The 16,668-nt window shown below is 35.5% G+C and overlaps 2 protein-coding genes across 5 annotated transcripts in view; one reads left to right on the top strand and one right to left on the bottom strand.

Moving 5' to 3' along the window:
- Positions 1 to 175: 175 nt before the first annotated feature.
- LOC106179339 (uncharacterized) lies at positions 176 to 5,195 on the bottom strand. Of its 3 annotated transcripts, none has more exons than XM_087011737.1 (4): positions 5,008 to 5,195; positions 4,553 to 4,682; positions 3,043 to 3,279; positions 176 to 1,692 (listed from the first exon to the last, which is right to left on the bottom strand). In XM_087011737.1, exons 1-4 carry the CDS (start codon positions 5,041 to 5,043, stop codon positions 1,058 to 1,060), a joined length of 1,038 nt encoding a protein of 345 aa, XP_086867863.1. In that variant the 5' UTR covers positions 5,044 to 5,195; the 3' UTR covers positions 176 to 1,057. The 3 variants fall into 3 exon arrangements, with proteins under 3 accessions (XP_086867863.1, XP_086867864.1, XP_086867865.1); XM_087011738.1 differs by having other exon boundaries at positions 4,568 to 4,682; positions 5,008 to 5,194; XM_087011739.1 differs by lacking the exon at positions 5,008 to 5,195 and having other exon boundaries at positions 4,482 to 4,645.
- A 9,504-nt stretch (positions 5,196 to 14,699) lies between these two features.
- Positions 14,700 to 16,668, top strand: part of LOC106177989 (puratrophin-1) — a 103,979-nt gene continuing 102,010 nt past the window's right edge. For both annotated transcript variants that reach the window (XM_087011729.1, XM_013560954.3), the window contains exon 1: positions 14,700 to 14,780. In XM_087011729.1, coding sequence (XP_086867855.1) covers positions 14,715 to 14,780 — 66 coding nt within the window. In that variant the 5' untranslated portion in view covers positions 14,700 to 14,714. The remainder of the gene's footprint in view (positions 14,781 to 16,668) is intronic.

Raw genomic sequence — 16,668 nt, 5'->3', positions numbered from 1 at the left:
AATATATTGGTACGTGATATAAAAATTCAAATTAAATGACCCAGAACATACATTACAATTTAGGCTCCTTACATGCTGTAAAGACATGGTAACAATTAAAAATTAAATTAAAGTTGAGGCAGTTGTGGATTTTTGTTCTACAGTATATACATGTTTTAAAAAAATTGAATACATCTTTGAATTCATTCAGTTTTATTTTTTAACACTTCAGCACGTGAAATGCACCTCTATATTGGGTTTAAGTGATATATGGCTAATTAAATAGGCAAAAATGTGGCAATCAAAAATGTGAAAGAAATACATGTACAGCAGTAAGATAATTGATCAATTTTGCTGGGGGTGGTGACATACATTCGAAGATGTTTCTTTTTAAGGCAATTTCCTAGAAGCATCTAAATATTTTTCCAGAAATGCAGAAGGTACGGAAGTTCTCTATATAAGAGCCTACTTGCCAATGAACTACAGAAGTATTGTACAAGGAAAAGAATTGAAAAGAGGCACTAAATGATACAAACAGGGCATTGAGTATTTTCAAACTTCACTATGATCTCACCCACACATTTGTGAAAAAAAAATCGATAGAATTCAATGGTACACAAGACTTTTTTTTTTGCTCCAAAATTCATAATTAATGAATTTCCCATGGTAAATGGCATTTTCTCTTGAGCGCCAAGGCTCTGTAACAATTTGGACAAAACCGCAGATCAAACCCCACACACAAAGGGAGGTTTTAAAACTACATCATTTCAAATGACTCTCGTGCTACAGCTCGTGTTTGGTTTGTAACTCTCCTTTTTTACTTGCATTTGGCTAAGTTACTCACTTTGTCATCATTTTCCAGGTTGCTATTTTTTTTCCTGAAGCTACGCGGTTTTGTCCAGTGTTAAGTGTAGAAAATGGTTGCGGTATTTCCAATGAGATCCAATGACCAGAAATGAAATATACATACACCGACCATGCATCATGTAACTCTTCACAGATAATATATTTATATATTATAATATTATTCAAGACAGCGTATGTATCAAATTTATTCAATAATAACTCAGAACATTCTCTACTGCAGTCTCTTTTTCTTCCATTTCTCCCATTCTTCCTTCTCTCTTGATGAGTCTTGCCAAGCTTCCAACTTCAACAAGCAAATCCGTGCTTGTTTATCCGTCATTTTTTCAAAATCAATGTACAACAGTCTATCAGCTGTATCCACGCGCATGGTAGCCATTGGAGCTCTCTTTATGGTGACATCAGCCGGAGTAAAATGCAAGTAGTGGTTTTTATTTAAAATACTCAGAGTCACAGCTGTAAACTCTTTAGTTCTAGGATCAAAGTATAACTCTCTTACATACTGTCGTATACACATGTGCACAAGACAGGGAACTAGCAGCGCTATGCCTCCCAGTATAAAAGTGGTGTACATCTGTGCGCTAGTCTCTGCAGTGTACAGAAACCAAAGCTGAGCTGAAACTCCTAGAGCTGACAAACCTATTGATAAAAGTTTGATCTTTTTGGCAAAATTAAGTCGATCACCTCTGTACACGAGATCACCTTTTGAAGAAGTTTGTTGCATTTTATTATTAACTGAGGAGTTTTTCCTCTTTGGCAGATGTAAAGGATTTCTGGGCAAGAACAAAATGTTCAAGACGTAAGGAGCAATTCTGAGTGGCAACTTTTGTTGAATTCTTGATGTGCCTCCTGAAAAAGACAGAAGGATGACTTCAAAGAGATGCATCATAATCCACACAATTCCCTAATATTCAAACAATCTCCCCTTTAAAAAATAATAAAAGACTATTTCAAAGGATGATACAATTTTGGTTGGTGCTCATGGAAGTGACATATGAATTATTCACTTCTGACTAGAGATTTGAGGAATATTTCAACTTATCATCATACCTAAAATGATTTTATTCTATGTTCTGAGTTGTTTGAAAAGAGATCAACCCCCAACAATCTGCAGTATAATTAGTAAATCATTGGTTGCATTCACAACAGGGGAACCCACTAGAATGCTTGGCGCCTAATCCTGGCAGGGACTCTATTCAGTGTCTATTAGGGCATAATGTGGCAAGCTTTTGAGAGGGTCGCCATATTTGATCCACAGACCTGTTAGGCACCATTCAGAATGGATGATCCCAGTATTTACTGATCCGCTGACTAAATATGGCCAACCACAGTTCAAAAGTAATACTTCCGATTCCTGATGATCTCCTCGCCTCCACATGCAGCATCACTGCATGGGCCTAGCAATTAACCCTCGGAGCAGAGATTTAATCCGTTTAAAGGCATGTGTGGAGCCGGGGAGACCATCAGGAATCAGAGGCATTGCTTTTGAACTGTGGTCGGCCATTTTTAGTCAGCTAATAAGAAATACTAGGATCATCCATTCTGAATGGGGGCCCAAGTCTGCTGTTGTGTTTGTGGCAATTTAGATAATACAATTGTAAATTGCCCCAAAGAATAATATTTAATGATGACCACAAGTATTATAACTGATACATTTATTTAGGTCATGATCATATTTTATTACAACTTAATATACAAAGAGATGCTGTCCTATTTATTACTCAGTCAGCTTCTTTAATCCTCCTTCTGTACTGTCTACTGGTCTTTTTTTCATGAAGAGTTCTTTACGTGCTTCGTCATTATAAATATCCCAAAAGAACAAAACAAAAGGTTTTCCTTTAATTTCCATATTTGGTTCAAAGAATGCAGCTGAATTAATCGAACGTTTCTTTAAAATCTTAACTTCCTCTGAGGAGAAAGATACATATTGCTTTTTTCCTTTGGAAAATGTGACAGCAGTAAACTTCTTAGAACTTCGATCAAAGTATAACTCTCTGATATAAGTTTGGAGATTTCTTCTCACAGACAAAAGAACTATAGGTACAGTTATCAAATATATAACAGAGAAGACATTCTGCGTGCTTGTAGTTTCTGTTTCTAAAAATGTCCACAAAACTAAGCTGCTAAACAATACAGGCATCACCCCAAACATGACAGCCATTCTGATTGTTATGTTCTTCTTGCCTAGCACAGACACACCTTTTGGCTGCTGGTTATTCTGGGATGAGGACACCTGTCGCAAATGCCCACAGCACCTTGGTAACTTGATTTTGCTTTCCAGCCCATTCTCTTTTGTTAATACAGATGGAACTTTCAGAAGGCCATTATTTCTTAGACTAGATATCTGCCTGATCACTTGTGAAGGATAATCAGGACCGTTAGCTTGTGGTACCATAACCCCTGTTTTTGTACATTGTCCAAACTGTTGTGCTTTACCTGCGGAAATAATAATAATAATAATAATAATAATAATAATACGGTAATAATAATAATAATAGACAGTTCTATTATGATGTGCATTAGCCACACCGTGTTCAAAGGTATCCTATCTGGGATTTTCTACCAAATCCACTTGTCCTCTATTACCAAAAGTTGTTCAGACTGCCACGGCTTCATGTTAATTTCAGAAATTAAGAAAGATGGATACTTTAAGTTGAGGTTTTAATTCTCTTTTAGGTTTGAAATAGGAAAGATAAGTACAGTAATTAATTCATCTTTTCAATGGGTAAAAATTATCAATCTTTCAGACACATTATCTTATAACCACAAAACTATATTTCTATATAGGCTTAGCATTTGTTGTGCTATTACTGCATAGAATACAGATATAGAAAAGCCTAGTTTTTAATTTAGTTGCTTTCACACAAGGAACGTTCAAATTATATATAAAATCATACACATGCTATAAACTTGCGAAAACCAGGTCAAATCTACTGAAGTCAAGATACAGTAACATATTGCACACGACCGAAAGTTGTGGTCCACATGCTGTCTGGACTCGGCTGGAACGAGGAAGGCTAGGCAAGTCACACGCTCTTTACGTTTCTGCCCCAATTAACTGAATTGATGAAATTGAAGTCAATGAATTGTAATTTTAACTGTTTTTCATTCAAAATAAATGTTTATATTGTCATAAATACATAGTGAAAATCAACTAGAAGACCCAGTCTTTAAATAAATTCCACTCATGTGCAGTAGGTTTCTGGCGCTTGAAAACCTCACCTCATGATCTGAGTAGATTTGACCTGGTTTTTGTCTGTTTACAACGGGTGTGTGATTTTACAACGGTCAAACTGGTACTTAGACAGTTGGACTGTTGGATATTAACAAAGTGACAGCTCTGTTGATGGCAAAACCAGTTGGCTTCACAGTAATGTGCGTGTTGAGGAGAGGAGATGTAAAATAAAAATTTGAGAGCTGCCGCACTGCGGCTGGTTTGGCAACTGGTTCTCATTTCCCACTTTTTGAGGCCTTTGCTTTTATGTGCTAGCACCGCTAGTACATATCAGAACTGTCAATAGGAGTACTAATGCATGAATTTTTGTGCTACCACCATTGTAGTGATTTGGGGGGAAACACCAGACTTCATAGGGGATCGAACTTAGTATGCTTTACTTGGTGAGTGCCCAGATTCTTACCTAGTAAGTGCCCTACCCACTGAGCTACCAAGCCCCAGTCAACCCTGGACAGTCACTATACACTAGTATACCTTCCAATATCTTACCGCCTGCTCCATGCCTTGACAGTGTGTGAAAGCTGGGGATCATCCGCATCAAAGTGAAGCTCTGTACGGAGGGATGATGTGGTACATTACACAGCATTCTTGAACTAGAGAAGACCTTTAAGTGACAAAAAAAGCCTTTTATAAACTGTTTAAGTAACAATGTTCCTCTGACACTGACAGTGTTTACGGTGTTTATATATCGACTTATCCTCCCGGCACTTCACAATACAAATGCGGAAGGTATAATATTCATGTATAATGCCAAAATATTTATGTATAAGTAACTTGAATATTTAGCTTTTACGTAGAAAACAAAGTGCATGATATCTTTCCCATTAGTCTGTCCAGTGTTCCCACTTCTTTCTACTGAAACTTTGACAGAATTTTTCCATCCAAACCGTACATGTACGTTCAACCAAAAGTATATTTAAACGTCTTACCCTGATGCATTGGGAACTTATTTTCAAAATACCCATGGCGCAAAGAGCTAACAGATAGCTGAACAGAAAATACAATTGCAAAAGACTATACTGGGGGTAGAATTACACCAATTTTTTTCATGTTCTCACACAGCGCGCTTTAGCCGGAAATAAAGACCGCACCATTATACAAACGCGCGTATGCAGCTACTGTGTTATGCTGATTATATAAATAATGCTGTGTACAAATTGTGCATCTAGGAAAAAAATAGAACAAAAGTGCATAGATTTGGTGTAATTGTATTCAAAGTTATTGGAATTATTAATATATCTTTCATTTTACGAAGGTAGATTGGTGTCGTGGTTTCGGTGCGTGTTAATCCGTACTTGTTGTTGGGAGCGGGACATGTGATCTTGATGGAGTTAGATGAGTATAGTTATATTATGTGGTCAATACACAGCTAACAGTAACTGTCCACAAATCAGACAAATAGCGGTGAGTTTGATTTTCTTGTGCTTAAAAGGCACACATACTTTATTTTCATATGAGTGAACCAACGTTTAGAGGAAAGTATTAGTAAGTGACATAACCTGTGCAGTGTACATGTAGATCAAGCACAATGCATTCACCCTGTACCAAACCATGGCAAAGCAAAATCAGTTCGCAATTTTATGCAGTTTATACACCTCTACTACTGTAAAATTCTTTAATTGCCAATGTTTTTTTCAAATTCCGTTATGTCATAATGTTTATCTGTGTCTGAGAGCTGAGGTTATTTCAGAAATCAGCCGACACGTGCATAAGTTTTACCTTCCTCGAGGACCCTATTGCCTTTGGCCTTTCTTGAGATTATAAAGTAGGAAACATAGAAATTAACAATTAAATTGGCTATTAATTGTTTAATTGAATTGCATAGACATTGATTTAAGTCAATGCAGAACTGAATTTCGAGAAAAAAAACTTGCAAATTAGACTTACTGAAGGAGGGAAGGGGGGGGATACACATCATTGATTAATTTATGTGGGAATGTCAGCGTCTTAAGAGCTAGTATTTATTCAACCAGATTGTATAAGCGATGTTTTAAGTATCTGTGGTGCTTTAAGGTTTCCTGTAGATCTGGTCACTTTGCCTGAAAACAAATTATATCCAGTTTATCAGCTAGTGTCAAAACAAAGTATATATGCTACTTCAGTCAGACTTTAAGAATGTTGCAGCAATGATAATAGTGTTGATTTTATTATATATTAGTATTGTGGTTTCATTCCTCTTCCTTCATCTTATTAAGCTGTTTTATTGTTCAGCATTGCTGGAGGTGGTTAGAGATAATTGATGCCAAGGGATACTATAGAGATTCAATTTAATAACGGGGAAAAGAAGAGAGAAGTGTTATTTTTTTACCCGTGGTTTAAAATACAGGACAAGATAACAGTGTTGCCAAAAAGTTGTGGCACCCATTATGTGTGCACATGATGTAGACAGGTTTTTTGGATAACATTCCTTACGCTTTCTCTTCAGACATGCTGAAAACTTTTCAGAATGGCCGGACATTTGGACCGGCAGTAATGAAAAATTTGTTGGACCGAATGGATTTTTGTCGGACCAAAAATAACCCTATTCGTTTGAGACAGATACGATTAGGAGAGCTTACTTTGTTTGTGAATGTGATAGGTTTTAAATGGAAGGGAAAAACGCTTTGGGTTTTATATAATTTTATTAGTGAAGTATGTTGAATGATCTCTGTAAATTCAAAATTGCGGCTCTTAAAACTCTTGGCGGTCCTTTGGACCGACCAAATCCAAATTTTTACCGGTCCAGACAAATTTTTTCGGTCATGACCGATCGGACCGACAGTTTCAGCATGTCTGTCTCTTTCTTAGAACTGATTCTTTTTCTTTGTTGACTTCACATGTTAACATCTCGAAACTGGGATTGTTGTACTTTGAAGAGTAACTCCTTAGAAAAATGGGGATGTATTCAAAATAGTGTTAGAATACAAGATAACAAGTGGAATTTGAAAAGCTAGGATAAATGTGGACTTTGAAGTCTTCTGGCTTACAGTCATTTTTAGTGGAAAATTGATGATTTGCATTCTAATAGACATCTTGCATGTTATTTATCAGTTTAGAAAGATCTGTATTGTGTAATCATTTTTTCACCATATAAGACATGCAATATTTGTTGTTTTCAAAAGGTTAATATTAATGACAATAACATTGTAATTTGTGGTATGGATACGTTTATAAGTTACAAATTGTTCTTACAGAACCAACAACTTGAACAGATTGCAGTTGGAGAAGTTGGGAAATGTGTTAGAGAAGACAGTAAAACACATTGGCAAAACCGACTGGGTTTTCTGGTCCAGGCAACTTCTTAATTCTTGCAGCTACTGTCCAGTTGGTAAGTCTCCAGACAGACAACCATGCATAACCATAAGCCCAACAACTGTTTTAATCCTCGTAAGATTACCATCTGCCCCCTTCCTGATGAATAGGTGCTTTCGTATTGGACACAATGTAACCCACGCAAAGTTATAAGACGGAAGACAAAGGGGTTAATACTCACAGCTATAGGAAGCACCTACCCCTTATGAGCAAGGAGTTAACACAAGCATATAAGCCCATCACTTAGACCCCATTCCCAGAGATCAGATCGATCCAAACTAGATTGACCTAACTGGGGGTTCACGCTAAATAGCTGTCAGCCGAGCAGACACGAAAGTTAATTACCCCCTTACAGCTTGTAGTAGGCGGGATGGACATTTAAGCCAGATTATCTGACAGTAATCTAGTGAGACTCCCCACGGGGATAGATCGATCTAAATGTCTGGGAATACGCCCTTAGACCCCAGTCCAATAGACACGGTCAGTCTACATAGATTGACCCAACTCTGTAGAGACTCTTGCTGAGTACAATCAGTTTAACTAAATGACACACCTCCTCTTGTTTCCAACATTTATATACATAAAAACCAACGCCAAGAGGAGGCACGTAGGCCCATGGGTGTCTATGAGAATGGGCCATAATTAGGGATTAGTACATGTACCTAGACTTGTGCTAGAATCTACATTTTATTTGAATGATTAAAGTTAAGGAATTCCATAAGAGGGAAGAAAATGTCAGTATTCATTTTCTGCTTCACCAATTTGTCATAGAATTGAAGTGAATAGTTTATTTTGCAAAACCAAATATTTTCTGGAAGTGAGCCCAATTGCTATTTTGAGTATGTTTTACATGATGAACAATACATGGTCTCTATAATTCAATATATATAAGAATTTTTTAAGGAAGGCAAAATTCTTCATATATCTTGTTGTTTGTTTATTAAGTTGTATGCAAAGTCTGTCCCAAGTTTTACAGTAATGTAATACTGTAGTCCCTGCATTATTTATAAGATTCCACATAGCAAATAGGAGCTTACCCTATATTTTATGCGAGTACTGCGTAATATTTCAGTCCTAGGTATAGCGTATTTGTACTGAGAACACATATTGCAGGGGTATTTTACTATGCTTTTGTGTAGGTTTATGTGGTAGCATGTGTAAGTACTTTACTGTTTATACTGTCTTGGCTTGGGTGGATTGAACCAGTGATTATTTTGATAGTTTATTTACTCTTTGTTTCTTTTTAATAAAAAAAAGCTATTTTTTTACGTCAAATGAGATGAAAGTAGTGGTTGCAAAAAGTCAAGTATTTTAAATTTCTATTTGGTTAAGGTAAATAATCCAAAGTACTTGTTGAAGTGTTAAATGGGGTAGTATGAGTGCAGGATACATTATTCTTAAAATGTGTGCGTGTGTGTATTAAGCAGGGATTACAAGCATTGATTTAATTTCTTAAAGTGTGATTTTCTTAAAAGTGTGATTTGTTTCTGTACATTAGGACAAGTTTCCTGAAATGTTGATAGTATATTATAAAAACATTGAAAAAAACACTTGTCATATACTAAATTCTTTCAGTATATAATGTAAAATGATAACAGCTAGTGTAGCATTTTATCATGGATTACAACAGGGAGTCCAAATCAGTAATCGTCTTAAATGCAAGTTGAAAATCCAAGCATAGATTAATGCTTCTAAACATTTTTAACAGTTTATCCAGCTCAGTTCAGCTTCTGTGGTGAAGTCCCACTTGGCTCTGACAGCTATATCACAGATGGATACACTTTTAGATGATGTCATATATACCTAAACCAGTTTGCTTTTATCTTTATGTGAATACCACTGTATTGTATTACTACCAAGCTGAAGTGTGTCAGTGAAATTTGTTGAGGAAGTGAAAGTGGCCGGGCATTACAATGAAAACAAATATTCTTATTCATGATCCTTACACTGTATAATACAGGGGTAAGAATGTGAAGTAACCTAAACTGATTTGTTTTGTGATTTACAATGCAAAGGGTAAACGTTCTTGAGGAGAGAAGCCAAGCAGGAATCTTGAAAGTTAAACCTTAGTCAGCTGCTTATAGTGTGGATCTACTCTGAAGTGCCGAATAAGAGTGCCTACCGGAATAACAGTGCCCCCCGGAAAATTTTCCAAAATTAATAACAGTGCCTAGCGGAATAACTGTGCCCCCTGGAAAATTTCCCGATATTTAATAACAGTGCCTAGCGGAATAACTGTGCCCCCCGGAAAATTTTATCAATTTTAATAATTTAAATGAATAATTGTAATGGCAATTTTAAATTATATTCCAATCTGGGAAAATTATGTTTTGACTATTAAACATAAAAAACACAATATCTAGACAAATTAACCTTTGATTTTATACACATAGTTTAACATAGTTTAACTATTTAGAGTAATCTCTATTACCAAGCTCCCCTGGAAATTTTTTTCAATCGAGGTGCAATTTGGTGCATTTTAGGGTATTTATGTAATTTTTTTTACATCTTATGTGTCACTGAATTGTCTTGTTTTAGATGTTTTGAGGAATTAATTTAGTAATGACATAACAAAGGTTTAGACAAAATTTATTTTCCTGTCTATGCATTCAGTCAGTTTAGTCAATCTTGAAGTTTAAGGTTCAGCAGCAGCAGTTCCTATAATGCTAATTTAAACTTTCAAAAATTATAGAACATACTATTTCAAAAAAAAAAAAAAAAAATTACTACTTTAATACTTACCGGAATCAAGAAAAAGGGCTTCCTATATTGAATTATTTTTGGATTGACCAAAAAAGTGATATAATATGTTTTTCTTACCATTTTTCACCTTTCTGAAAGTAACTGGTCAATTGACTTTGCGTGTGGGAGCGCTTCATCCTTAAATAAAACTGCCGCAAAAATGTTCTCTTTCCTGTCGTTCAGCGCAAAGCGACTCCCGCTACTAATTATACGTAGTTTGAGATGTAATTTATAATCAACAACTTCAAACACCGTGAAATGAATTTTTCAGAATTAAAGAGATTTAAATCACACTTATCGCCAATTTGAGTTCTTCGTTTGTTCATTTATATGATTCTATTCATGGAAATTCATATTCAATGCACGCGAAATACTGACGTGACCCAGTTTTACAACGCTACTGCTTTCACAAAACTAACCCGTAAATCAGTAGAAAATCTTCTCCAAATTTATAAAATCAACAAAATCCACTTAATTTTCTCCATTTTTATCAGTGAATAAACGTAAACTATAAAAACACACAACAGGCGGTCTTAATTTCGGAACATGACGAAGTGACAGAGAAAGTGTATTTGTGACATGTGACTAAATGTTGTCGAGAGGAGTTGCCTCGTTTTGCTCTGTCTCGTATACTTCAAATAAAGCACAGAACTGCGAAAACGAGGCACTCACAAGGAGATAGCATACGCGCATGCGTATTTTCGTTACTACTAAATCAAGTGCTCAGAAGCATGGGATTACCTACAGTATGTAAATAGAATGCCATATTTGCTTAGAAATAAATATAAATTTCAGTTAACATGAGTGAAAATATACTTTTTTGTTCCATTCAGCCCAGCGAGGCGGTGCTTTTGACAAATATAAGCGCGGCGCCTCGCTCTTTACATAGTTATATGCTGGAGAAACACTGGCTTTTATTTACGCTAAAAACAAGTTCGAGTGTAGTGCTTGCGACAGGTCATTAATAATTATTAACTTGTCCAATGAAACGATCATCAACATTTCCGAAACGATCAACAGCATTTCCAACCGGCACAGTGAGTGCCAAATAACCGTGCCGTGTGGAAAATTATTAATCGTGCCGGGGAGAATAAGATCGTGCCGGGTGGAAAATTTCCGGAAAAAAAATAAACGTGCCGGCACGTTTATTTGGCACTTCAGAGTATTATCATGGTGGTGGTTAAAAACCATTGGAAACCAGATTTGGTTACAAATAAATTCAGATTTTACGTTTCCTACTCGCTGTCTACTGGAAGTACATGGAAGAAGCTGCTTATTTAAAAAGATTGAAGTTAAGAAATGAACTGATCAGTTCACAGATGTGCTTGAAGATTCAAAGCCATGAAGATGTTATGTGTGTCATGTATATTGACAGCTGCTGATGAAGTTTTAAAATTTGTCACGATATGCTGAACTGAAGGTCTGACTGGAGGAGATAGCGTGTTTGTATTTAAGGATGGGCACATGCAATGTAAGACATACTCAGTATATTCTGAAGGTGAAGTCGTGTTAAGATAGTCATATTGAAACTGAAAGTATTGAATTTTGTAGTGTATTGTAATGGGAACAAGAATTGGCCAACTATTTGAGAGAGAAATGAACAGGATAGACAAGAGAAATTTGTTTTTTTTTTTTAAATTTGGTGAAGTAAAATGTTTTTGTTGAGACTTAATTGATGGAAATAGCCATAAACTTATCAAAGAGATTAACAGGATAGATTTGAGAAATATATCTTTTCCAATAAAACAAGTCAGAAAAGTTGTATCAGTTTGTAAGAAATACAGTAAACTTATCAACAGAAATAGAGAACAGTTGAAATAGTCACTTGTGAAACTGAAGGATATGATAACAGTAAATCAAAGAATGCCTTTCAAGTTGCAATTGTTAAGTAGAGTTGTTTAATCTTCTTATAACAGGTAGTGGCAAGTGTCCATTGTAAGGCAACAAACAATACATATTCAAAAACAAAAGTAAATTATCAGTTTTGATTATTTTATAAAAGAAACTTCTTTGCATATAACTATTCAGCTTAGAGTGAAGTGTTTTACCACAATTTTAATGTGCATGTTGTTGCGTGTTGGAAATAACAACATTTAAGTAGAGGTTTTATTGTAAAGATGTTAATGGCATTTAACAAAGAACATTTTAAAAAGATTGATTGCTGAATTGCTTATGCTTGCACTTAAATCAAAATGCACTTACTATAGTAAAAAACAGATGGCAGAATGAAAAGTTTGCTTTTTATGAAGGTGGTGACTAACTTCTGTTGCCACGGTAGCATAATGTGTGTCGTCACAGTGTAACATGTTGGACTGCAATTAATCCTTTTTTTCTTTAGAAAATTCAGTTAACAATTTATGGATGAATGTAGACTGGACTGCTTCTGAGGAATAATATGCATGCAAATCATTTATTTAAAACAATTAGTTGTGCTTGGCCAGTGGAAAATGTATCAGTTTAAACAGAGTCTGATTACTGAACCGGATGAGTGATTGATTCGGAGAATGGTTACTTTCTGGTCTTCTGCCATTGTTGTTTATAAGAACTGATGCAGCCATCCATCCGTTATTTGAAGTGCAGCGCTGTGCAGTGTGGTATACTTTGACACCATTGGGACATCAATAACAACCCAACACCAAGTTAAGTAGTAACTTTTTTCAACAAAACCAGGAGAATCTTTTCTTGCTGAAGCTAGGGGCTAATTTAAAATTTTATAAAGTGGATATCTCCATGTGCTTGAGACTGTATTTAGGTAAGATTTTTTTTCTGAAATTTTGAAAAAAGTGTCAAATACATTATTCAATCACTGGAATACCAAATGTTTACATGGGAAACATTTAGGATTTTGAGACACTGGTAGATGAGATTTCTTGAAATTAACTAGCAAATGACTCTAAATTTGATGAGGAATCGATTGTTTCAAAGTGGGTGAAAACTGCATTCTGTTACTTCTTTTAACAACGGGAAGCATTATGATATTTAAAAAGAACAGAGGTAAGGGGAATTGCATTGCTTTAACTGTTTCTGATCAAATGTCTTTCGGTATTTTTTCTAAAATTCCAATTTTTTTTTCATAAAGTAAAAAACACATTTTATTAGTTAACAAGACCATTTTTACAATTTAAACAAGTGACTTTAAGGGGATACTTAGTGATCATAAAATGGTTCATACTTCATACTCAGATAAACCCAAATCTAAAAAAACATTCATGGAAATGACAGCTAGGGTAGTCATAGTAGAAGAGCGCATTCTAAACAGAAGAAAAAACAAATCCGCAGATCAGATATGGCCAACCCACTTGAATGCTTGTTGTATAATCCCTGCTGGGAATTTATTCAGTATCTTATCGGAAATTAAGTGGCAAACTTTTTTGTGGGTTGCCATATTTGATTCGCAGAACTGTTAGAGGGCATTTCCAGAGATTTAGACCCCATTTCCAGAGATTAGATCGATCTACTTTAGATCGACCTAAATAGCTGTCAGCTGAGCGGACACGAAAGTTAATTACCCCCTTACAGCTTGTAGTAGGCGGGACGGACATTTAAGCCGGATTATCTGACAGTAATCTAGTGAGACTCCCCACGGGGATAGATTGATCTAAAAGCTCTGGGAATACAGCCTTACTAGATCTTACTAGATCGACCTAACTCCCTGGGGGTTCACGCTAAATTGCTGTCAGCCGAGCGGACACGAAAGTTAATTACCCCCTTACAGCTTGTAGTAGGCGGGACGGACATTTAAGCCGGATTATCTGAATCTAGTGAGACTCCCCACGGGGATAGATCGATCTAAAATCTATGGGAATGCACCCTTAGTTTGCTGTTCTGAATGCGCTCTAACAGGAATGATACAAATGAATGATAAAAAGGATTTTTTGTTCTTTTTGCTGTACAGAGGACATGCTGTTCAAAGTGTCACAGTGCAATCTGTCCTCAAGCAATGTCACCACAAGTATGCTGTGGAAGAATTCACACAATCAACTGAAGATAGAGAGAGGACTGGAGTATCATTTAAAACAAGATATCTTCTGTGTTTTAAAGGGGGACATGGTTTTGTGGTTGTTCAGAGGATAGAGCTGCTGCAAGTTGTGATAATAGACACATTTTTGTGATTAACCAGCAAGAGCAAGTTAACACGTAATGAACAGATGATGAAAACCCAAAGGCCCATACATTGTGAGTCAACTTTGTACTGGATTATTTCATTAACTAATCTGTGTTTCCCCAGTGTAGATGTAGAGTGATACTACAATTATGGCACTGTGTTGTGGATTACTAAATATTACATGTACATTTGTGAACCATTTTACATTTTTGGGAAATTTTGTCAGAGCAAATGAAGCCGTAGACGTCATGGCAGACTCATGATGCAAATCACAAAGTGAAAAATTGCTGGACTCCATAATTCACACACTAGTATGGTGTAACTGTGCAACAGTTGGGACGATCTGTACCACACTTCTGTACCACAGATATCTGTACCACAGATGGTATATGGTAATATCTGTACTCTGGTGTGACAACTGCTGTTGGTATATATTAATCTGTACCACAGTTCTTTACCACAGTTGGTGTATATTGCAGCCAGGTTTCTCTATGTATCATGAGTGGCCGGCTCCAGGGGATGCTGTGGATGGTGGTGTACCCATGGTGGAGGAGGCTGTGGCAGGTGGGTAGTCATTTCACTTAATGAGGCTCTCTCATATTTTCAGAAACACCTGGCCTGGTGAGTTTGATAAAAATTGTAAAACAAAATCAACTCACCATGTGAGTAAAAAGGTTTTTTTAAAGAATTGGGGGTAATCCAGCTCGTTTTTGAGAGGTAGCATGATGAAAAATGTCACAGGGTTTGTAAACAAGTCATAAGTGGGTACACTACGCTGTAAAAATACAAGTGTTCTTCTCTAAATGCAACATTTTGTTGACATTTTCTAAATGCTTCGATCAAAATAACAACAAAGCTTTCATTAAAGGATGAATTATATATATTTTAATTGCATGGTATATTTTGATCATTAGTCTCTGTTGTAAAAAAGTACTCAAACGAAGGTCATTTAATAGGTCAGGTGAAAGTGACCAACAAGAATTATTTATTTATTTATTTAGTCATTTATTTATTGTGAGGTAGGGTTGGATGATTTAAAAAATGTGAAATGTTAAAAATACCTCTTAACACTTGGATTATATAGTGTCTTACATGTTTTCCTCACTAGTAGTGACATGCATTAAAACAAAGAGTAACTAGAGAGTTTCAAGTGTGTCTTAAATTCATCTTTTCCCATGTTCTGTATCTTGTGCTCAAAGTGCAAAGGGAACAAATAGCCATTTTCCAAATATGTGATAAGTCTTTTCTTTTTGATATCATACTGATATTACCACCTATGCCATTTTCTTGAAATTTTTGTCTGCTGTTAAAAAAGTCTGCTTCTTCCCCAAGGCATTACATCAGTCCAAGGCCTGTATGCCTGCAGAACCATGTAAAGGGAACCTTTTGGCTCATTCTTGATTTAACACGTTAATGTGAAAATGTGATAATGTAAAAGGGTGAGTAAAAGGAAGTTGTTTGAATATCATTTATAATATATCTATTTAAAATGATGATGTAACAAAATGAAGCAGTCAAGGAGACCTCCTGCTTGGTTTTCAGGGTTTGGGACTGATGAATTGTTTCTTGTAGATTGTTATGTTACCAGTGGGCATCAGGTTCTTTAGAAGAATTGTCACACTTTTTAGCCTGCAGGTATTTGTGATATATATCACACCTAGGATCTGTACATTTTATAAAGTTACTTAACACTTCAGGTATTTTTGGTGCAGTATATCTATATTTGGCCCCAGTACAACGTTATTGGTTTGTTGAGGCGTGGTAACCTGTTTTGCCTTGGGTGATTTTCACCTTATTTCTGGCTAATGAATGCACACCTGGCATTGCAAGAAATTCATTGACTGATTGGTTCAATTATTGCACTTACTGACTTAGAATTAACCTGTTCATAAATGAAAAAACATCAACTTGTATTTTTTTTTTAATTGATGTGTTTCTGTTGTAACAGAGGTGATTAATTATTATATTAATTATTATATTTAGGAGGACAGGAAAGATGTGGTATTGAACGAAAGAAATTTAATATTTTTAAGTAAAGAAATTATTAAAGCAAGTTTTTAATGAAGTTTATTTTTATGAGGTGAGACTAACATATCTAAGGATGCCACTTATCAGTTGAAATTGATTTTAAGAAAAAAAAAGGGAAAAAGCAACTTCAGCTGTTTTTAAGTATCAGAAATCAATCTATTTTTACGAGATATTCTGTGTGATACCTAATTATTTCATAATGATTATTATGAATGTATGTGATTTTTTTTAAAATTTTTTATTAGAAATAAAATAATATTACAAGTATTAAACAATGAAGAGTGGCTATACAAATGTTTGCATAGAGCAGGAATCAAGCCATTTCATAATACAAAGCTAAGATAACACAAAGGGTTATTATATCAATAAAGAATTTTAGAGCTTAGATTGTAGGTGAGATAAACCATGTGTGGTTTGACCTGAG

This window comes from Lingula anatina, chromosome 4, assembly GCF_051362555.1.
Source record: "Lingula anatina isolate TDL-2025a chromosome 4, LinAna3.0, whole genome shotgun sequence".
Classification (NCBI taxonomy): Eukaryota; Metazoa; Brachiopoda; class Lingulata; order Lingulida; family Lingulidae; genus Lingula; species Lingula anatina.
This window is presented reverse-complemented; position numbering and strand designations above follow the sequence as displayed.